The 22149-nt window shown below is 42.6% G+C and overlaps 2 protein-coding genes across 3 annotated transcripts; one reads left to right on the forward strand and one right to left on the reverse strand.

The window, feature by feature from the left end:
- Positions 1–585: 585 nt before the first annotated feature.
- Positions 586–9283, forward strand: LOC133973868 (ectonucleoside triphosphate diphosphohydrolase 5-like). Its single transcript, XM_062411951.1, has 14 exons — positions 586–814; positions 2751–2992; positions 3531–3610; positions 3887–4030; positions 4476–4551; positions 5067–5102; positions 5386–5474; positions 5566–5648; positions 6205–6266; positions 6658–6759; positions 7022–7165; positions 7440–7496; positions 7694–7809; positions 8679–9283. The coding sequence occupies exons 2-14, from the start codon at positions 2758–2760 to the stop codon at positions 8760–8762; spliced, it is 1308 nt and encodes a 435-aa protein (XP_062267935.1). The 5' UTR covers positions 586–814; positions 2751–2757; the 3' UTR covers positions 8763–9283.
- On the reverse strand, positions 8602–21138 carry znf410 (zinc finger protein 410). 2 transcript variants are annotated; one of them, XM_062411949.1, is made up of 12 exons: positions 21040–21138; positions 20634–20722; positions 20501–20552; positions 20288–20417; positions 19210–19389; positions 17583–17804; positions 13614–13773; positions 12724–12905; positions 12056–12145; positions 11800–11919; positions 10033–10152; positions 8602–9580 (listed from the first exon to the last, which is right to left on the reverse strand). In XM_062411949.1, exons 3-12 carry the CDS (start codon positions 20531–20533, stop codon positions 9480–9482), a joined length of 1338 nt encoding a protein of 445 aa, XP_062267933.1. In that variant the 5' UTR covers positions 20534–20552; positions 20634–20722; positions 21040–21138; the 3' UTR covers positions 8602–9479. The 2 variants fall into 2 exon arrangements, with proteins under 2 accessions (XP_062267933.1, XP_062267934.1); XM_062411950.1 differs by having other exon boundaries at positions 17583–17795; positions 20634–21136.
- Positions 21139–22149: the final 1011 nt, after the last annotated feature.

Below are 22149 nucleotides of genomic sequence, written 5' to 3' on the forward strand. Positions count from 1 at the left end.
GTCAGAGAGGTCCGAACACAGGCATATCAGTCTCACTCTGAAACGATTGAGCAAAGTGTTTTTATAGAACTTTGACATATCCTGAAATGATCTATTCCACAGTGAAAATGTTGGACTTTACTTTGAAAATCTCGTAATCTATACAGTAAATATGTTTGATATTCAATACATTGATAATTTGAGAGGTCCGGAACACAGTCATATCAGTCTCTCTCTGGAATTATTGATCAAAGTTTTATTACAGTTCATTTTGAAAAAAACGCTTTGGATGCGTTTACCATAAATGTCAGTATGCGTGCAGTAGAATGTCTGTGTCGGCTGATTTGACCACAGAGACGCGAGTCTATATGCACCTGTCTTTGTGTCTATATATCCATCTAGGTTTAGAAGAAACACTACACTAGTCTGCCGTTCATTCAACAAGCCCTGAACCACTACAACATGCAGGTATGCTGGAGTAGCAATACACTTGTCTAACGATCTTGACAGAGGAAAACGAAGTGTGAGTCTGAACGTGAGCAGCAGCCTGTAATTGAAGTCGCTGAAAGCTTCCGGTGCTGTGAGCGGCTGTGAAATGTAAACACGGCAACTAAACGCTCCTGCTGGCGGCACCATTAAGCCACCGGATGCGTTTCCTCCTCGCTCCAATGACTGACTGATCCAACAGCTGTATGTTGTTGTCTATGGAGCTGCCATGTTGTCAGCATCTTTTATTGTTGTCACCTCTACCGAGCCCCCCCCCCCCAAAAAAAAAACAACAACGATACCCCGTGCCGTCACGAGGAGTCAGCTCTGTGCTAGCCCGGACATCATGGTGAGCCCCCGCTGCGTAGAACGCGTTAAGTTACCTTCGGGTCTCTGCTGTGTGTGTTTGTGATTGTGTGTTTCATTTCTTCCAGTGTCGTTTTGAAGTCATCCTCACTTCAGGGTTTTACCTCCAAATGTAGTTACTCGATGTAGCGCGGCAGCTAACGTTAGCGAACTAGCTTCAACTTCACTAAGTCAAGTTACCAAACATGGTTGACAGAGCTTTTTTTGGTCGGTTAACACAGCACGTGTAGCTTTAACCGGTCTGTGGGAGGTTGGTAATAAAAAAAGTGGTGGACATAAATAAAAAGCAACGATAACTTGACATATATATAACAAATCAGTTTATAGAATGGACTTACAAATTCTCATTTATTAAAAAAGTTAACTAAACTCGCTACAATACACTGACACTCCCTGAGCATGAGATTGTTTTGTAGATCTACTAAAGTACTGTGTGTGTGTGTGTCACAGTCCTGCTCTGGACTGAACAACCAACAAATCCACTGTAATATGAGAACAAGCTTTTATAAATCCACACACAGCCGGAGGATACTGCAAAATCCGACACATTGCAAACGCATCACAGCACAGACCCAGTACAGTAGTGGAGTTTTATTCCAACATGTGATGGTGCATTTCTCTTAATGCTACACTAAGGGCATTTATCGTAGTAATAACATTTCCATGCATGGTCCAGACGGGTGGAGAAAGAGATCTGATCACGTCCTATATTCTTTATAAGATCTGGTAGAAACTACACAGCTTAAAAGGTCTGGTTGCAGTGGTTCTCTTACTATTAATTACTTTTATTTAACCATTCAGCATTGTGGAATAAACAGTTTTCACTCAGCAACTGATTGCACAATGTTTGAGAATCTGTTGCATGTGTCCAATAGATTATTTTCAGACATAGGGATCAAGCAATCTATTGAAAGTAGATAGTCATGCAGGAAGTTCAATATCTAAAGACGTTTACATATTCGTACATACACAGATTCATGTGTTCCGGCTGGTGTCCTTTGATGATAAGCCTCAGTTCAGGTCAGTACATTATTGGGCTTACAGTCGAGCACAGATAAAATGCTCAGGTATATATTACAACACAAGCACAACAATCCTCAACAACTCAACAATGTTGAGTGTTTTGTGCCAAACGTAGAAAAACAACATCCAGGCAACATATGAAAATGCTTCATTTTAAAGTCACAGAGTTGAACGCCTCCTTTACTATGACCAAATAAAACCATGAGGAATTCATCACCACTCTTCATTATAGATACCATTTATTAAAATATTTCAGTGTCCTATAATAACTGAATAAAGGGACAAAGCTGGGGGGGCGGTAGGCAATCCTTAGACTTTAAAGTCATACGTCTAGTTGTAGCCTTTTCTATTTCTTTTTAACTTGCTCCATTTAAATCAAAACTTAAATCAGTATTCAAAGACAGAATTAGTTTTTTTCAGTCCCCTGATTTCCTTCAGGTGGACACAGTCTCATCAGAGGTTTCCCACAGAGCAGAACTCGACTGAGGCTTTGTTAGACCTCCCAGTCCCCCTCAGTGGATGTCTGAGTGTGTCAGTGTTAGACATGCTCGAGTTGCTGTGCATCGATCGAACACCGGGATCAAGGAATTAGTCCATTAATTAAATCCCAACCGTGATGTTTCCTAACTCCTCGGCAGGAGGTGACTCAGCAGGTAGACAGGGGGATTTTTTTGGGGATGTGTCCCTGTGGTTGGTTAGGTAGCTAGTGGGGTGTGGCCAAATGACCGGTTGTAAATAAGCTGATTGCTTCTCACTCCTCACTTGTTGTGATGTAATTGAACATCTGCCAGGACTAGTCAGCAACAGTTAGAGCCGTGCTATAGAGCAGTGTCTTTCTGATAATTCTGTAAACGGACGTTAACTTGAAGAACTTTCTTTATTTGCTGATCCTCCAGAGTGAAGATGAAGCCCGCCGTGCCGCTTCTCCTCCTGGTGCTGCTCGCCGCTGTGGGACTGAGCCAAGCCCAGGTCCGGAGCTCGCTTCTGGATTTCACAAACAGCATCCGGCCCAGCCTCAGCCGCCCGGCCAACCACAGCCGCATCTTCTACGCCGTGATGTTTGACGCAGGGAGCACGGGCACACGCATCCACGTTTACACCTTCATCCAGAGTAATGCTGAGCAGAGCAGGGCACCAGGTGGGTTTACTGTCACATGCTTCCCTCTGCTGCTTTACTCATTTCATCATATAGGATCCCATGTAATTACTGATGTACTGTAGCAATGAGGTCATATATTTAATTTCATTTTAATTGTCCATTGGAAGTTGACACAGGGTCAACGGTACATTGCAAAGTGTTGGATGAGAGGGACAGATCAGCGTAGCAATGCAATAACAGCTAAAGAGATAGAGAAAAAGAAAGAAGACTATTAACAATTACAAGTTATAGAGCTTAATGTAAAAAAAATTGAATACAACATTATATACATTAGAGGATGCAATATTAGCAGAGTAACAAGCCGTGCCTCAGTTTTGCCACCACCTTCAGTGACTCTCACTTCTTAAGCGTCTTATTTCTTAAATACTAATCCTATTTTGCCAGATTCAAGGCAACCCTCCTCATCTTGAATAAAGGGATCTATTCTGCATATGTATGCTAAGCAGATTGAGGCCTCTTAATGCGTTCCAATAAGTGCGGCTGCATATTTGATGCCGGTGGATCTTGTGTCTCGTAGAGGAGCTGCCCATCTTGGACAACGAGATGTTCCATTCCATAAAGCCTGGCTTGTCGGCATATGCTGACTCCCCTGAAACGGTGAGTCCATTGTCAAACCTAATCGATTATATTGAGCCGGAGAGAAAAGGTCTGCTGGCTCCACACTGTGTTCAGAAACACTGCCAATAGCCCCCCCCCCCCCCCCCCCCACCTCCCCAGGGACTCACACTGGTAATGAATGGAGGGAGGAGGTGAGAGAAAAACAAAATGACAGGTGAAGATTCATGCGAGTGTTTTCTCAACGTTAACCCCGCTGTCAAGACAGTTCTGCTTTTGTTCTAGTGAGGATTGTGTGTGTGTGTGTGGTTCTTCAAGGCGGGACACACTGTGCGGATGTTGTTGAAGGTGGCCAAGAGGACTGTGCCCCGCGTGGAGTGGAAGAGGACCCCCGTGGTCCTCCGAGCCACGGCTGGACTCCGGCTGCTGACCGCACAGAAAGCTCGGGCTCTGTTGGAGCAGGTAACACGAGACGCTATCCAGATCTTGAGAGGAGCTGTTGGTGTTTACACAAGAGTGACATTTTGAAAAGTAGCGTACAGTTCTTTATCACGAGTGAGTTGTTAGGAGCTACATTGTCCGACACTTAAGAAGGAAAGCGGATAAAGACAGAACAACTTAACTGCTCCTCGAGGTGGTACAGTGACGAGAGGAGAGGTATTGTTATCAGAGCGCTGTGAGCTTAGTGTGGAGGGCTCTTGAGGAGGGGATAAGATAGTAATGGATGGCCCCGGGGCACCTTGGAAGATAAATTATATTTTATTAATCCCCATGAGGGAATTAATTAATCCCTTCAAGCGGAGGGCACCTCTGGATGAGCTGCCAATGCAGTAGATAACATTCAGGGCATTTCTCTGCCGCTCTCCGCTGCTCCCTCTTGTTCTCATTCTCTCTTCTCCCTCCTCAGGTTCAACATGTGTTTGATGAATCTCCCTTTCTGGTCCCAGACAACAGCGTCACCATAATGAATGGCACAAATGAAGGTACCGTCTGCCCACCCTTTGTCTTGACAGGCAACACGTTTGTCAGTTATCGCAGCCGCTCATGTTCCTCCCGTGTTAAAACGTAGGTGGCATCGCCGAGTCTCCTGCCCCACTTCTCCTCTGCTCGGCCGTTTCTTTAAGGAACCCTTGTTTACTGCAGACATGCGACTAAATTGCTCTAGATTACTGCTTGTCTTTTGTGATGACACTTTAGAAAATTGCCCTTTCACCGCAAGGGAGTTGCAGCAACGTTGAAGAGGCTGTAATTATGTGGTGGAAAATGTTACTGTCTGTTGGGCCACAGTGTAATTGATTTGTCAGCATTTCAACTTTGTCTGTAGTGCTGCAGCTCGTACTCACACGTCAGCACGTGTTTGTTTGTGCTGTAACCATTGTCATATCTGCGAGAATTTGTCATCAGCTTTCCTAAATTGAACTTGTGTGCTCCACCTTAAATAACAACAGTTTTTTCTGTTTCCTTGGTTTGCTTGTTTGCTATTTTTTGCAAAATGCAGGAATCTTGGCTTGGATTTCTTTGAACTTCCTGACAGGTAGGAACCGATTGTGGCACAACACTGACTATTTCCCTTGATTATTTTGTTCTCTGAGCTCAGCTACTGTACATTCAGGTTATGTCTTAAAATAGATCCTTGCTCCCTAACAGAGTCTGACGAATCACAGCTCTTTGCCGAAAGCGGACTGCTCTTATCTTTATCAGGCTCAGTGTTAGGACTTTATACTTGAGGGTTTTTTAAGATATAATCTAAGGTACAACTGATTCCTTCTGATTCTTGTCTGTTGTGGCTGTGGGATTAAAATAGGAAATGTTTTCAGGTCACCTCAACGCACAAACCAAGAAGACGGTGGGAATATTGGATTTGGGAGGAGGATCCACGCAGATCACCTTCCTGCCGAAGCTGAGGGTCTGTCGTTTGTTTTTATGAGAGAGATTTCATTTTTAAAATAAATAAAAATGAATGACTCATCCACTCTGTCCTTCATATCCCTCTGTAGGAAACCATTGAAAGTGCTCCTGTCACTGACTTCGTTGCCAGATTTGACATCTTCAACTCAACATATGAATTATACACTTACAGGTTAGTGCATGCTTCATAAAAAACATTAAGTCTACATATGAATTATAAGTGATAGAAGAAAATACACTCCTGATTTAATATCTTTAAATTGTCATCTACATACATTTATAAATATTAATACATTTACAAACACAATTGGCCTCTACTTTGACAAGTTGTTTTAAATGCCACTGATTTTGTTCACCTGGATCCGTTTTTAATTATTTCTCATATAATTATCAATTTTTGTTTTTATTATTTAATAGCACTCAATAGAGCTCATTCCTCCACCAAGGCCCAGCAGTCACTTTCAATTCAATCAAGCTGCACCAATCAGTCTGATGAAATATGATTTTATTTCATCAAGATCCAGTAATTATTTCCGTGGACATAAATAAATAACACAGTGCTAAAGAAAGTGAAAAAATAACCTCCATGTTGCATCATCACTTCTATTTTCTGTATGGTCATTAGGATGTGAATAATGTTTTCAGAATGATTTTCTTGATATGCACGTACTTTATTAGGGTATTCGTTTTCTAACAATCTAACACAACGTTCCTTTGACTTCATCCAGTTACCTGGGAAATGGGCTGATGGCAGGACGACTCGCCACGCTGGGAGCACTGGGTGCAGAAGGTACTGTATTTGGAGAAACTGTGCTTTGTTCCCATTGGCTGTTTGTCAGTGTTTTTTTATTGTGTGTCTGAAAGAAACTGGGACATAACAATGAGTCAGTTCCCCCCCCCCCCCCCCTCTCCCTGTCCTTTGTTAGTTTCCCTCCTTTCTGCCTATTTATCCAAAAGCTGAGAGGTTATACAAGAGAAAGATGTGTTTGTGGGACATAAAGTCTCTGATAAACCAGTGAAGTGAGACCTTGAGATGAATCCTTGAAGCGCCTCAGTGGAAATTGTCTCAGGGACATTGAGAGTGCTTGAGTCAGTCTCAGGCTGTGGGTGATCAGGTCTGAGGCCGTTGAGCCAGTTCGCAGATTGAACCGTGTCAACCAGTCATGTCCGTGCTCTCTCAGGGATGGAGAGGCGGGTTTTTAAAAGTTCCTGCCTGCCGAAGAAATTCCGGGATGAATGGAGCTTTGGAGGGATCACCTATCATGTCAGCGGAGACCCAGAGGGTAAGTCGGGTTCAAGGATCATCAGTCATGAGAGGAACAAATACAAAGCTGCCGTTTCCTCAAATGTTCATGTTACACTTGGGACATCCAACATAAATCTGATAATGTGACAGGTTTGAGTAAAAATACACACGGAAAAAATACAAAAATGTAATGTCTGCAGCAGTAATGTTACAAAAGCCCATTAAAATGAACTTTTCCGCATGGTCTCGTAATGTTGCTCCTAAATAGGACGTATCATTTACACTGCTTTCTTCTCCAGGTTACACGGGATTCAAGCTCTGTTATCAAGAAGTGCTTAAGGTGGTGAAGGGCGTCATTCATCAGCCATACGAGCTGGAAGGCAGCAACGTCTTCTATGCGTTCTCCTATTACTTTGACAGAGCGGTGGACGCGGGCCTTATCGGTCAGTACACACACTCCCTCTCTGCACACGCCTTACATAATTATACAGGCCGAGCAAAATGTTAATACCCACTCCAGTGCGAGAGAGAGAGAGAGAGAGAGGGGAGAATGTGAGTCATCTGCACTCCGGTGTGTAGTTATTAGACAAATCGCTGTCCTCTGCCAGTCCACAGTATTCAGTGTTATGTTAATGTGCATGGGAATGTGATCTTTAAATGAATGGTATGGCGTTTCAAATGGGAACTTACCCGCTCACCCTCCGCCCTCTGTTACAGATGGGGTCCACGGAGGGATGCTGCAGGTCAGAGACTTCAAGAAGAGAGCTAAAGAGGGTGAGACGGTCGAAGCGGCTGCGCGGTTACTGTGACAGATGTGCAGCTCGCCGTTCTCAAGACACACGGCGAGCAGCTCCATCGTGTGCACTCGTGTCCTCGCTGCTATCTGCAGCCTTTGTCAAGCTCTCAGCAGAATACCGATGCCCGATTATCCAAACTAAAACAACAGAATTTGTCCCTTTTTCTCTGCTCAGTGTGCAACAAGACGACCAAGTACCCTTCCATCAGCCCGTTCCTGTGCATGGACATGACCTACATCGCTTGTCTGCTCAAGGACGGATTTGGCTTCAAGGAGAGCACCGTGCTGCAGGTGAGGCATCGGTGCACAACTCAGTCTACAGGGTTTGTGGCCTTGTAAGGATGCAACAGAAGAAACGCGTTAAAATATATTTTTAAACAATTCAGGTTTAAATCTGATTTTTTTTTTTTAATGAAATCACGTTAAAAGCTTTGCAGATTCTGAATTGGTTAAGTATGTTTTCACCATTTCAACTGGGCTTAGATAAGGAGACAGTGTGCACATTTACATGGTCGCGAATATTCAAACATTATTAAAGATTTAAAACGACTTGTGTACTTACATATTCCCAAATGTAACTTTTTTATTGTATCATCATCTGTTTAACCTGAGTAATTTGTATAGGTCATATGTAATGGATCACGATTATTCATTGCCATTTGCTGCGTAAAGTGATAATATATCACCATTGTACCACCGTCCTATCAGGTAGGTTTTCATCAGCAATTGTAAAATCTCCCATGATCCCACTTTACTTAACGACATGTTGTTATTGTTTTGATGGAGATTCCCCCAGTGGCCGAAGTTACATGCACGTTTAACCCAATTAGTTTTCACAGCAGTTGGCAACTGATTGATGACACATGCCCTGACCTCGAGTGTAAACAAGTAGTATCATATCAATGGAATATTCTATATTCAACTCATTTCAGCATCATAATACAAAAATGTCTTCAGAATAAGTCGGGAATATTTTCTTTCAACCGATACATAGTCAATCACACATCATTAATTGCTTATGCTCTTTCAAAATGTGCTTGTAGGTGAATGGAGAGAAAAAAGAAATTCAATACATTCAATGTCTTACTGTTACTTTTTTTATTTCAATAAATACAAAAGGCATTTGAGTGATTTGGTGTTGGGTTCTTGTCTCCTCCTAGTTGACCAAGAAAGTGAACAACGTGGAGGCGAGCTGGGCTCTGGGCGCCATGCTGGACCACTTCCACAACCTGAAGATCCACTGACTGACTGCTGAGTTAGTTGGTGGCTCAATAGCAACAACAACAATAAGTAATGGGCACTGGCTTATCCAACAGGCCAAGACGTTTGCTGTGTGTTTCATATGAGCCTCATTTATTTTTTAAAGCATTTATTCTCTAGTATTAATATATATATTGAGCTGTAATGAAAGTTAAGAGACGTTAGAGTGAAAGACGGCTTCAATAACACAATCTGTTAGTGAAGCTTTGGACGACACAGTTTGTTTGAGTTATCAGGGGGACTTGGCTGCTTGTGTTGTGTGAGACCAGTGTTTACATGCAGCAATATGAAATACTGTGCTGTAGCAGTTTTAATGCCAAGGGTTTTATTTTTACTAATAGGGATAATGGGTTATATGTGTGTCTGGTACATTTCAATAAGTGGCACTCACTGTGCAGTTGAGAGCATCGCTGCATTCCAACCTCTGCCTTCTGTTTAAAGTGATTACTCAATCTGCACAGCACAATTCACGGTCATTATATTATCATAAACTTTTAAAACCCGTCTCAGTTTTTCTTTGGGAGCACTTGTTTTCAAAAACTTGAGGAAAAAAAGGTTGTTTTGTACAAACTCTGCCCTTTTCAAAATAAAACCATCGTTGGTTGCTAATTACAAATATCTACATGGGATAAAGTCAGTGATTGATCTATTTACACATCGATGTTTAGTCCACCGAGTGGGTGACACTTGTCACAGCAGAACTACAGCAGCGCCACCACGTCTTCTCCATATGCATGGCCTTCCGTCGTCATGGTCACCAGCTCGTGCGGCTGAGACATAACGACCACGGAGTCTGCAGAGCCTGAGGGAGGGAGGCCAACACAAAGACACGAAGTTAATTCATATACTTCAGATTTGTAAAATGTTTGGCTGCTCACAAAGTGTTTGTCTTTCTCTGCTTCTAAGGAAGAGTTTAAAACAACAAACGAGTGGGTTTTAAAACCGAATCACCACAAATACAAACTGCAACTAATCTACATCACAATTATAGGAAAGTTGAAGTCACGTTAAATGCTGGGAACAAAAGGTCTGAAAGTTAAGACAACAAATGCTGCAGACTTGAGCGAGCATCACAAACAGTGATTAAAACTCTTCACAGGATGAGAGCAACACCACGAGTTGACTCAGCACCTCTGACATTAACACTGGGAGCTTTGTTAAAGTAGTGACAACTGTTAATCATGTTGGATTGTGTTTCTTATTTTTTGTACACTTTGGACACATAACCTCTGTCGTACACGTGCACACGCCTACCTGGGGATCTCAGCATAGCGTGATGAAGATTCATGGGTTCCACGGCTGTTGTCATGGTGACCATACTGTCTGTATCCTCGCCGTCCGCCTCCAGCAGGCTGCTTTGTGTCAGCGCCTCTCCTGTCACCGGCAAACAAACAACACTTCAACACACCTCAACACGAGAGAAGAATGAAGCAGAGAGTGACACGCGTTGTGCTCGATTACCGGAGCCGACACCAGAGTCCCACGAGTCAAACCTGACATCTGCTCATGATTACCAACTTTCCATGTTACCTTTTGACCTGCATGCGGATTCTCAAGTTAAAGGGCTTTAGTTATTCCAAAAGTCTACTTACAAATAAAACTGTTATGTATAAATAACTCCGAAACTACCACTCTGTTGTGAAGCTGCATCTTCTTTGCTCATCTTTTACAAAACACCAGCGTCTTTGGGGAAGCTGACCCGAATAAATCTGCTGTTTATAATTAGAGCTTTGGCAGCGTTTCCTCTTCCAGCAGCGGCGCTTCCCCCACGGCTGCAGAAATGTGACAAGAACGAAAAAGCACCGTCTGCTCTCGTTGTTTCACTCGGTGTTTCACGCCATATGGAAAACTTGTTTAAGCTGACTTTGTACAGTTAGACGAATGAAGGGATGCAAAGAGCTCGTCAGGGTCGGTTTTTCATCCGAAGCGGCACTGAAACTGGAGCTGAGAACAGGCAGAGTGCAGTCGGGTAAATTTTCCTACATCTGCGGTGGAAGATTTACTCGAGCATCTCTACCAGTTTATCTCAGAGATTTAATAGATCTTTTAATAATGTTTCAAATGGTAAATTATATACTTTAAAGCCATAATTGACCCAGTCAGAAGAAGCCTAACAGGACTGTTTCAGCAGCAGGGGGAGGCTCTCTGTCAGCAGTCTGAAACAATTCAGCTACCGGCCCTGAAAAAATGTATTATTCACATTTTTCATTTAAGTGCTGAGAGTCATTAATAATTAAAAAAACCTTCCTGAATGTAATTTAGACCAAACACCATCTCTATGCACATTTTAAATGTATGGGCTGCTTAAAGCCACAAAATCCAAGGATTTGCATGTACCCACCACACCAGATGTGTGTTACTTCTATAACCATCTTGACATTACATTATATAAGTGGGGCTATTTTGGTAAAGTGAGACATTTCGGCTTTCTGACAAACCTTTTTATGATTGTTTAATTAATCTGATTGTGTTTTCAAGGCATGTGCATGTCAGTGTAATAAGGTTGCTCAGATACTATCTAATCTCCTACATGTGATAAGTATCATTGTAAAATTCTGAATTTAACTGGACAACAAGCTGTTAGCAATGACACAAAGGTTTTTGATTATTAATGTTGCGTTAAACACTTATCTTCTTACGGAAGGGGGTCATATGATAGGAGCTTGACAAATCAGAGAAAGCTATGTATTGACCAAAAAGCGGGTGTGAGTGTCTACATCACTGTTTCCACACATCCCTGTTTCTGCCCGTCCAGACTATAACACAGCCCCTGAGTTTTTACAATCAAATGGAACCAGCAGCATTTCCAGATTTCTCGGTTTAAGCGTCTCTTAAACTCTGGAGAAGTGTGGACGCCAGGCGCATCCGTAGCAGAGTTGGCGCATTTTGATGATAATGAAAACATAGTCGTATGCATGTAGCATAAGGGTCAGAATTTGGTTTAAGGGTTCAGGCTAGAACTAGGTTTATCTTGGGGATATTTTAAGGGTTGGGTTTAGACATGTAGTTGTTGTAGTTGACCTGTTTCTCTGCTCTCGCTGCTGAGCTCCTCCTCTCCGTGTCTCTTCCTCATGTGGACGTTTCTGCTGCCGGACTGAGAGAACGTCTTACCACAGATCCCACAGTGATGAGGCTTCTCACCTGGGATACACAAACACAGACAGATATGTACTATAATGTGATCCCTTCTGAGCTGACTGACGGACGCGTCTCCTCAAGGCACATGACGATAATCTACATCTGTTACACTGGTTCCTAAAAACTGGGTCTCACTCACCTGAATGTACGAGCATGTGTTTTCGTAGACTGGAATACTCTGCGAAGGATCGCCCACAACCATCTGCTTCACAAAGAAAAGGCTTCTCTCCTGGAAACAGCCACCCACCCCCAAACACAAACACACACATATATTGTTTAGCTCTAAGACACATAGACCTATGGTAGTAAACTTTTTTTGGCAGAATAACACGGACATATTAGATGTGAATGTGTTGAAAGGTCAAAGAAACACTCAGGAAATGTTTAATGCAGCATTTCTTAGTGTTTATAGAACTTTTAGTGGCAGCTGAACTATTCTTTCGCACAAGAAAGTAAAACATGTAATAATAGTGGATATTATAACTCATAAATATATTTTCTTCCAGAATTTATGGGCAAAATATAAACACAGTACAGTGTAGCTGGTCTGCTCGCTAACTGGTCCCCAGACAGAAGAAGACAACAGTGAAACGGGCCATCAAAAATCTTAATGTCATCATAAATAAAATATGACAGAGTACTGTTACTTTCCAGCAGTGAAATGGAGGCGCCAGTGCTGCTGCCTCATCATATCTCCAGCCTTGACTGCACCAAGGAAGCATTATACGAGCAGAGTCAAATGGCCGGAGTTATTGCCTTCACCGTGTTCGGGCTTTTATACCAGGAGCATAGTCCCACCCCCTTCACCTGTATGTATGCGTTTGTGGTTCTTCAAATTTCCAGCCGTGGTGAACCTCTTGCCACAGTTCTTCTCCTTGCAGATGAAGGGCTTCTCGCCGTTGTGCGTCCTCATGTGAACCTGCAGCCTCTGCAGTACGTAGAAGCTCTTCCCGCAGCCCTCGGCGCTGCACCTGAACATGCGGTCGTTCCTGGGAGCCCGGATAAACCAAACAAAAAATAAACTCGGTGTTTCCTTTGCACACGTTTTTTCATTTGCAGCGGCCCACCACAGAGTCAGACAGGGCAGCCGCAAATAGATTTCCTACAATGATGCTAACAGCCCTCATGTCAGCTGCGTTTCTGCCGCCAACACACACACAACCAGTGGGAAAGACTACCTGAGCTGTGATCATATATATTAACTAAATTACTTTGGATAAAAGCATCAGCTAAGTGATCAATAACGTCAAACAATTGTGAAGTGTGAAGCCGATAGGATGAACAGATCGCGGGATTTGCGTTTCCACATTCAGACAGATGTTAGATGAAAATGACTCACTTCATTGTCTTCTTCATTGCTGTACTTGTATTTGTCATATTGTTGGACGGTGTTTGGTTTAAAACGCCAGCAGCTCAGACTGGATTGCACGTGGCAGCAGTGTGTCATCATTTACATGATAACTTGAAAACTATTAACCAGCAAGCTGAAATTATTATCATTATTCAATTTGGAAAGTGGATCCACAATAGGCAGCATTTGCACAGGGAATTAATTGAATATCTGTGCTTTGGCTGCAGCATCTGGTTGGAATGGCTGCCTGACTCCATTATCTCCCACAGCTGTGTGTGTGTGTGTGTGTGTGTGTGTGTGTGTGTGTGTGAGTGTGTGTGTGTGTGTGTGACTGTGACTGTGTTACCTGTGTGTTTTGAGGTGATATTTGAGATGAGCCGGCCAGGTGAACGTCCTGCAGCAACCCTCGAACGAGCAGCGGAGGATTTGCTTGGAGAGGGGGCGGCCGGTCCGAGGCGGGAGCTCCCGCTTGTCCCCGTCTGCTGTTAGACCATGTGTGTGGTCACCTAGGCAACCAGGAGAGGAGAGTGAGCGGGGCCGTGCAGAAAAACAATCTAGACGAGCCAGGTGGCCTCTGGAGCCCCGGCTGTACAAAAGCCAATCACCGGGTTCTGACTGAGACCTACTGAGCGAGCGCGGCCAAAAGAAAACAACCCTGAAGCTGAATGCAATCACTTTCTTTTTTTACCGCTTTGACTTTCTTTGGAAGTCTCTAACAGGTCCAATTGAGCTCGGAGCATGGCAGCGGTAATGCTCCTATAACGGACACCCCACTGCTGAGGGAAACATGCTTAACCTAATGCAAGTTAGTGGGAGGGAAGCCATTACAGTGACTCATAGAGGAGTTTCACTCTGCTGCAGACACTTTATTCGACGATATACAAAGAGCTTAAAGCCTCCTGTTAGCTGGTCCAGCAGCTCAGAATAAGCTGAGAGCTCATGTCAAAGACGTTCAGGGCTCCTTTTTTTCCTCTGCTAACTCCTCTAACTTCACTTTAATGGAAATATAATGAGGTCAAGGAGAAATGTGGTGAAATCAAATGGAGGTAGAAAGAGAACACATCTTGTCTTGTATTATAGTCCAGCTCACCTTGAAATTAGAGCCAGACTGATGTGGATGTTTAGAGTCCAATGCCAATAGTTTTATTACCAACCTATAAATCTGTCTGGCAACCTTGATTACACAAGATTGGTCTGAAGCACCCACTTCTGAATATTGCATTACTATGTATAGACGGAGGACAAATCAAAGGTAAATCTAATCTAAGTCATATGTTTGGCCACAATGAGATGCCAGATGAGCCTCATCATGTCCTGACTCTGAATCGATACGTGTTTGACTGGTCTGAATGGGGAAGAGCAAATCACATCATGTTCATCTAACTGTTCAGTGAGCACTTTTTGCCTGTGGGTGGGGGGGGGGGCATTGTCATCCTGGAAGAGACAAGACTCCTCTCAGGATAAAAATAATGCAAAGGATAAAGGACCAATCAGAACCGCTTTCTATCGATTTGCAGTGACTTGTCACAGGTGAACACAAACCATACCAGCAAAACCTCCCACTGGGAATTACAGATCCCCTGAAGTATTCACTATTTGCTTGGTGAACACCACACATGCTCACTTGTCAAAAATGTGTTGAAGGCTGACTCATCGGAACGCATCAGGCTTCTTCACTTGCCTGTTTGCCCTGTGTCTCTTATCCACCTCTAGAAAATGTGCAAAACTATATATACACATATTCTCATACAGTTTACACTTGTCACTTTGGTTTCACACTTGCATCCTCTAATGTTTATGGTATTGTACGGTATTTGACCATCTGTTAACTTACATATGACGAATACAATTTGAAACAAATCACTTTGTTCCACACGTCTGCAGAACAGAAACAAGGTTTTTTTGTACCTCTAAATGTGGACTCTTTGTAAGGGGCTTATGCAGAGTACTATAACACTCCTCTCTATGTTGTCCACACACTGTTCCTGACATCAGTCTGATAATGTCCTGCACCGGAAAGAGCTGATCTTCTCATTAATAACCTTTCTATCTCTATTTAAAAGCTTATTTTTAAAACAGGTTAAAAAATATTATGAAACGATGAAATTACAACAAAAATTATTTAAGAAACTGATCTTGGAAAACAGAAATCAGGTCGAGATCAAAGGAAATAAACTGGGGCCAAATAAGGTGGAGAGATTTCGCTAACATCTCACTTTTTTAACCAGGACCTCCAGCTGCAATTCGACTCAGAAGGGGTTCAAAGATCAGAGAGGTAGCCAAGAGTCAGAGAGCTTTGAAAGTCATGGCTGAGTTCTCTATGTATCAGGCTTCCTGTGGAGGGACGTTAAAATGGGCTGTGATGTGGTGCTGACTCCTGGTGTGGGTCAAAAGATCTGTATGTGACTGTGCGCTGCAGCAGAGACGTCTCAGTCTGAGATCAGATCAGAGGCCTCACAGTGGGAGCAAGTGAAGGTGTGGGGAGCCATCAACAGCCGATTTGAAACTTTGTTTTGATAAGAGACATTGAAAATCCTACACAAGCAAAGCAGAATTTGGAAGGAATCCTGAACGTGACTTTGTACTGTGTTAAACATCCAATGCAGGTTGCACAGCACGAGCTCATTAATCTGCATAACTCTAAAGGTGGAGATCAACATCTTTTTGTCCGTTAAGTGTGACGCTACAGCCAGAAGCCGATGTTTCACAGTGTCAGATTCTGTGACCTGAATAGAAATTTCAAACACTGCAGACATTTTTACTTTTGGTGGGTTTTTTTACACCAAACATGAGAACACAGTGATTGCACCAAGACACATTTTGATAGAAGTGGTTTTGATGCCCTGAAATTAGTTTTAGATGGTGCATTTATGTCGAAATTATAAAAGAATAGAAAGAAAGATTTGGTCTTAGCTGGGCAAATTAAAGCGACTGGCATCTCAAGTCGGAACAACTTTTGGTTCACGAGTTGCTTAGTTACTAATATATTCACATATAAACCAATTAACTTAATAATTTAACAATTAGCTCTAAAGAGAAGCTTCTTTTTTTGTCACTTGCAAACTACATGTCCATCTCTCTGAAGCAGCTAACACCATTTTCAGACAATACAGACATTTTTATGATTTACATGCGTACATTTTTAATAACTCAACTAGTTTTCAGACCTGATCCTTTTTCTTTGCTCGTCATTAATATGCAAATATTGGAAAGAGGTGTCATGGTGTTGTTTAAATGCTCTCACACAAAAAAATTCAACACATCTCATTTTCGGCGTTAATGATTTTTCCACATTATGACTTCAAAGCCCTTGAACCCAGAAGCAGCAACTTCACAACTTTGGCTAATGGGACGTTCTGAGGAGCACATGGGATTCTGTGAAACAGCAGCTTCCAGTGACCTACAAACACCAGTCGATCAAATATTTTTAGCTTAGATGCGAGAACTATAGGCCCACACAAGAATTTGCAATAAATCCTGTATCAAAGATTTTATCCAACATCCTTCCTGAATATATTTAACAGCAAATTTTCTGTGAATTAGTCAGTGTCAAGGATTATGTTAGCTGTCTTTGTGATAAGCTGACTGGCTGCAAGCTATAGCTTCATATTTAGCAGGAGGGATATGGGTGTTCTCATTTCACTATTTGCAAGAAATTTAATTAGCATGTTTTCAAAATGTCAAACTATTCTGAACACTTCATACCTGAACGTCCTCCTGACCTCGTCTTTGGTCCCCGCTCTGCTGCTGCTCCTCTCTGCTCTCATCTAACCTGAGTCTGTCTTCCTGACAACTGCAGCCGCGTAGCCTCGGGTCTGCATTAGCCACATCACTAAAGGCGCATTATATCATCAGAGACGCAGCACCAATATAGACTGAGGCGTGATCAATGTTTCAAGATGATGTGGCATTTACAACTCCTTTGGATATTTTGCAGCCAGACTCGTTAATCTATCTTGACAAAGCTACAAATTCATTTTGATTCAGAGACTTAAGATGAGAAGCGTTGAACACAGTTCCAGTCAGTTCTGATTACACCACTTTTTCATTTCGTCGCTGACCTTATTTCTCTTCTCTATCTCTCATCCCTGCAGTAGTAAGTTATCTTAGCACAGAAAATGCACTGCCTCACAGACACAGGAGTCCTTCTCATTGTTTTTCTCCCCCTTTCATTTTCATCTGAAGCCACGATCACTGCACACATCCATCAACGTATCATCATATCATCTTATTTAGAACCCATTTGGTTTAATTTACGGGGTGATAGACTCATGTGAACTTTTCTGCCTGTGTTGATGAGACAAAGTGACTTTACCGTTGCTGACACCTGCAGCTCTGGCGTCCTGGCTGGCCTTGGCATCTCTTGCAAGCTGCGCCCGCGTGGCGGCAATCAGGCTGTCGTGTGCCAGCTCTTGTACCCGCAGGTACCATGGAGCGCTGCCATCTATCCCGTAGTCCCCTGATGAGACCCCTTCATCATCATCGTCCCCGGTGCCATCCGCGGCGAAGATCAGGGACTCGGAGGAGGCTGTGATGCCTCAGAGGAGAGACAAGGCAGAGGGAGACGTTCAAGGCCAATGCAATATTCTGCAAGATCACTGATGACGTGAGCCGCTCGAGGTCACATTTCTGAATTCATTACTGTCCTGCGTTGATGCTCAGCCATTCTTGATTCAATGTTATGGCTCTTTTCAGAAAGGCAGATAGGAAGGTGGCCAGCAGACCCACAAATATCCACACAAACAAGAGCCCTCTATTCAGAATTTGAATTCAATAGAACAACAGAAAATGATTCTGTCGGCTAAAAGTATTTTCTCTCCTTCATAACTTGAACTGAGACACAGACACAACACATCAGGTCGATGTCAAGAGAGAAGAGACCAAAATTATGTTTTTCTCTCTCGTGCCAAGGCCCCATAAACCAAGACAATGTGTCTGCCAAGGATCATTTCTTCCAGCCAAAATAATTCACGGGGCTTTTTTCACGAAAATGTGTCACTGCATTTCTTTTTAGGGCTCTGTATAGAATCAGGAGCAAAGCAAGATACAAAGTACAGACACAAGATCGGATTTGTTGTATAGTAAAATATTCTCTCTTTTACTTGTATTATTCATCACAAACTGACTTATCAAATTGGGATAATGTCAGGTTTCTCTTTACACTGCAGCTATTTTTGTTGTCTATATGACCTAGAAAATGTGATAAAAGAAAAACTGCCCATTACTTCAATTCCACTATAATTAGTCTGACAAGAGGAAGACAAGAGGAAAGGTTCCTTTCTTTATCTTTTCATAACGCAGATAAGCACAGGAGATCATGATTCTTTCCTGTTATCAGCAGGGTTTTCCTATCCATTAATTTTGCCCTATTTTTTTATTTATTTGTCCTTAACACAAACTATTCACAGCTTTTCTCTCACTCATTTGCAGCCGTCTCTCACCTGCTGTGTTTCTGCCAGTTGTCTGCTAGTCTGCATCACATGGTGCAACACTGCTTTGTTGCTTATTGAGGGATAAATCTAAGATAAAACAGCATTATGGGATGCTTAAGATTATCTGGGATAAAGTAGGAGCACTTGTTTTGATGAAGGTGAGGTCCACAATTAATATGCAGCAGAATGTCGCTGTCAATTAGAAATGAGATTGCGTAAATGTGTTAATTCAAATCAAATTTAGTTTGAGTATCCCATTTGCATAAATCTACATTTGCACAAAGGGGAACATCCTCCGTCCCTAACTCTGGACTAGGAGGAGGACAAAAACTGATCTCACGATTTGAATCGGTTAATCATACAGCAAGATGGTTCCACTTTGTTAAGAGCTGCGATGAAAATGTAAGCAATAAAATGTTAATATTATTCAGCAAATACTGCACTTTGTTGCTTTGTAGGCTTAACTGTGAGACTCTGGCCTGTACATGGGTATATGCATTATATTTTTACCTTTTGCAAGGTTGAGCAGGACGTAGGAAGTGCTGTCTGACTGTTGTAGGTCATGGAGGATGGGAGGGGGGCTGGGTGAGACCCGTGGGTGAGGGTGTGTCTGGACCACTAAGGAGCTTCGCTCTGACACACCTCCGTACTCGGACAGCGAGGGAGAACTTTCAGGCTCATGGCTCAGGCCTGAGGAAAGCAGCTCATGTTAGTATCTGAACAGAGAAGACTGAAGCACAAAGAACAAAACAGGCTGCAAAATAGAAAAAACAAAAAAGCATCTATCAAACCACAGAGTCAAATTGAAAAGTAACCGATGCTGAAGCATCTTCAGCAAAGCAGGGTGAGATGAAGCTAATGGAAGCTTTCTTTAATAATGTAGGATTAACAACAAATGCAATGGTGGAGATTCACAGAACTGGATTTTTCAAAATTAGCAGGTGCACCTCCTTAAAACCAGGGCAGGTACCTTTGTGTCCCCACAACTTCTATTACTATTTGGCCTTTGACCTTTCAGTAAATAGAAACTAAAAAAACTGGCTCTTGATTGTGATCTTCCTTTAAAAGAAAAAAAAAACGACCTATATTTTTTAACATTCGGTGTAACTTCATCGTTTAGAGTTTGAAAAAACGTTGTTCCTACAGTACATGACACACAGCCTTTGCTGAGTATTGACATTTCAATTCCGCTGACTGAGGGATCAGCCTTTTGCTTCTTTGTCTTTGTTTTATTTAAATACATTTCTGTTTTTTGTATTTGCTTCATTGAGCTCATGTTTTCCCCTGCAGTTACAGAGAATAGCAGCAGAGGTGACAGTCTTTGACTACAAAGTGCCGCTCAACAGACCATGACTCACTCAAATCCACACCCCTGTTTGGCTGTCCTGAAACTGGAGGTATCAAATGTTTACTCTGGTTCTCTGACAGCAAAGAGAGCACTAACAAGCTAACAACGCAGCATGTTAAGTTAATACCCACCATGCATTGTATTGGGCACAGTAAAGGGAGTTAAATTGACTCAGTTAACATCTCCTCCGCTGGAATTTTGACAGATCTGGGGAGCGTGTTACAGTGATCAGCTGCTGACCTGTGAGCTCCAGCGGGCTGCAGAGTGAGCCCTCAGCCGAGGTCAGCAGAGGCAGACAGTGTTTGGACTCGGTGTCCTCCAGACTCTGCACCAGGGGGATGGACGCGTTCTGGACAAACTGCACCAGCAGCTGAGAGGAGACACACGCAGGATCAGCAGCTGCACGTTCAACGTTACCTGTCACGACGGAGTCCTCCTGGAGAAAGAGCCTACCTCTGGTTTGGAGTCCAGCTCATCAGAAAGCATTGGTCACCCTGTGTGCAACCTGTGACACCAGAGGATAAACCCACACACATTAAGCTCCACTGATATGCTCAGATTGAAATTGAATTAAATCGCAGCTCACCTCACGATTTGACCTGCTGGGTGGACGATGTTTCAGTCGCTCAGACGCTCAGGCTGCAGGTCATCTCCGAGACAACACCATCACACGAGCTGTGACACAAACACCAGGAGGAGACGTCACACTAACAAGTACACTGCTAGTCACTGCGGGTTGACCACCACTAACTAGCTGGTCAGACCGTGTAGCTATTTGATGCTGAAGCTCCACAGCTGCGCGTCGGTCTCTGGGTTAAATGTCAGACTGTGCTTGTCAACTTAGCTAGCACAGTTAGCAGTTGCCACAACTAGCTACCAGGGCTAACAGGACAGATGTTAGCTGTCCAGAGGCAAAGCCTGACCGACGACTGTGCAACATCCGTTATTATAACTCGATTACACCTCCAGTGACATTAAGCATATTTATTTACCTTATAAAAAAGGCGTGCCTGAGCTACTTTGCCGGAGAAGCTAGCTAATTGTCTCAAAACAGAGTGGTAGCTTGGTTCTACGGAGACTCCGGTGGAACAATTTAAAAACACTACCGATTTTTGGGAAAAAGGAGGTCAAAGCAACGGCGCCACCCTGTGGGCAAAGCTGTAAACTACACTTAACGATAAAGCGGAATTCACACAATTGAGAAGGTTTTGTTTTTTGGATGAATTGAATACACATTTAATTAAATAATTTATTTAAAATATTTACGTTTATTAATAGCCCTTGATTTTATAGTCCTAATTCAGGATTCAATAATTGAATTGCTGTTTCCCCATGCATCAGCTTTGCAGGGCAAATTGAGGCATTGTAATTTTTGCAGATTAAATTATGCATTCTTTAGTCACCCTGAATCATTACTCGTCTCAAAAAGTCCAAACATTGTTCAGTGTTCACGTCGTCCATTTGTGCTGTTCTTTCTGACTTTGTCCCTGTTATGAGAGAAGTGTGTGGAAAACCCTCAAAATAAATGTGTCAGTCTTCCTCTTTCTCATCTATATCCCCCCAAAAAACACTTCAGACTCTTCTTCATCATGTAAACTAGAAGTATCTGAACTGAAGAGGGACAATTGGGAAATGGCAGCATTTATACAGACAATGAAGAAGTTTCTTTGGAAAGACATTTATTACACAAGCAATGACTCTGTAAAATAAAAGTGCCCTTGAGCACATCATAACAAATCCTTTCTCAATGTTAGTTTTTTCGTCTTTGACCGTTATTGCAGAAGTGTCATTATTACACTTTTAGAATAGACAAAAAAAGTTTCCCAGCAAACCGCACTACATTCAGTCTGCAATGTTTAATTCCATTAGAAGAATCACAGTTGTTTCCCAACACAGTTCCTTTGGGGAACAACATAGAAATAAGTCAAGCTAAGATTTTCCACGGCTGCTGCTGCTCTACTGAAACATTTTGATAAAACAGTCAGAATAACTTTCACAAACATTTTCAGCATCTATAAAATGAATCGCCAGACTGAAAAGCACAGTAGAAACAAAGTTGCCAATATAATGATGAACAAAATCCAGAGCCAAGGCTGGAAACT

The sequence above is a fragment of the Platichthys flesus genome, chromosome 18, assembly GCF_949316205.1.
Source record: "Platichthys flesus chromosome 18, fPlaFle2.1, whole genome shotgun sequence".
Lineage (NCBI taxonomy): Eukaryota > Metazoa > Chordata > Actinopteri > Pleuronectiformes > Pleuronectidae > Platichthys > Platichthys flesus.

Bases quoted from the DNA above. Each gene is read 5' to 3' on its own strand.
- LOC133973868 (XM_062411951.1), top strand. From the start codon at position 2,758: ATGAAGCCCGCCGTGCCGCTTCTCCTCCTGGTGCTGCTCGCCGCTGTG. The intron at 2,993-3,530 runs GTGGGTTTACTG...TGTGTCTCGTAG, and splicing joins TGAGCAGAGCAGGGCACCAG to AGGAGCTGCCCATCTTGGAC. The intron at 3,611-3,886 runs GTGAGTCCATTG...TGGTTCTTCAAG, and splicing joins ATGCTGACTCCCCTGAAACG to GCGGGACACACTGTGCGGAT.
- znf410 (XM_062411949.1), bottom strand. From the start codon at position 20,533: ATGCTTTCTGATGAGCTGGACTCCAAACCAGAG. The intron at 19,390-20,287 runs GTCAGCAGCTGA...TGCTTTCCTCAG, and splicing joins CAGCCCGCTGGAGCTCACAG to GCCTGAGCCATGAGCCTGAA. The intron at 9,581-10,032 runs GTAGGCGTGTGC...TCCCTCCCTCAG, and splicing joins CGCTATGCTGAGATCCCCAG to GCTCTGCAGACTCCGTGGTC.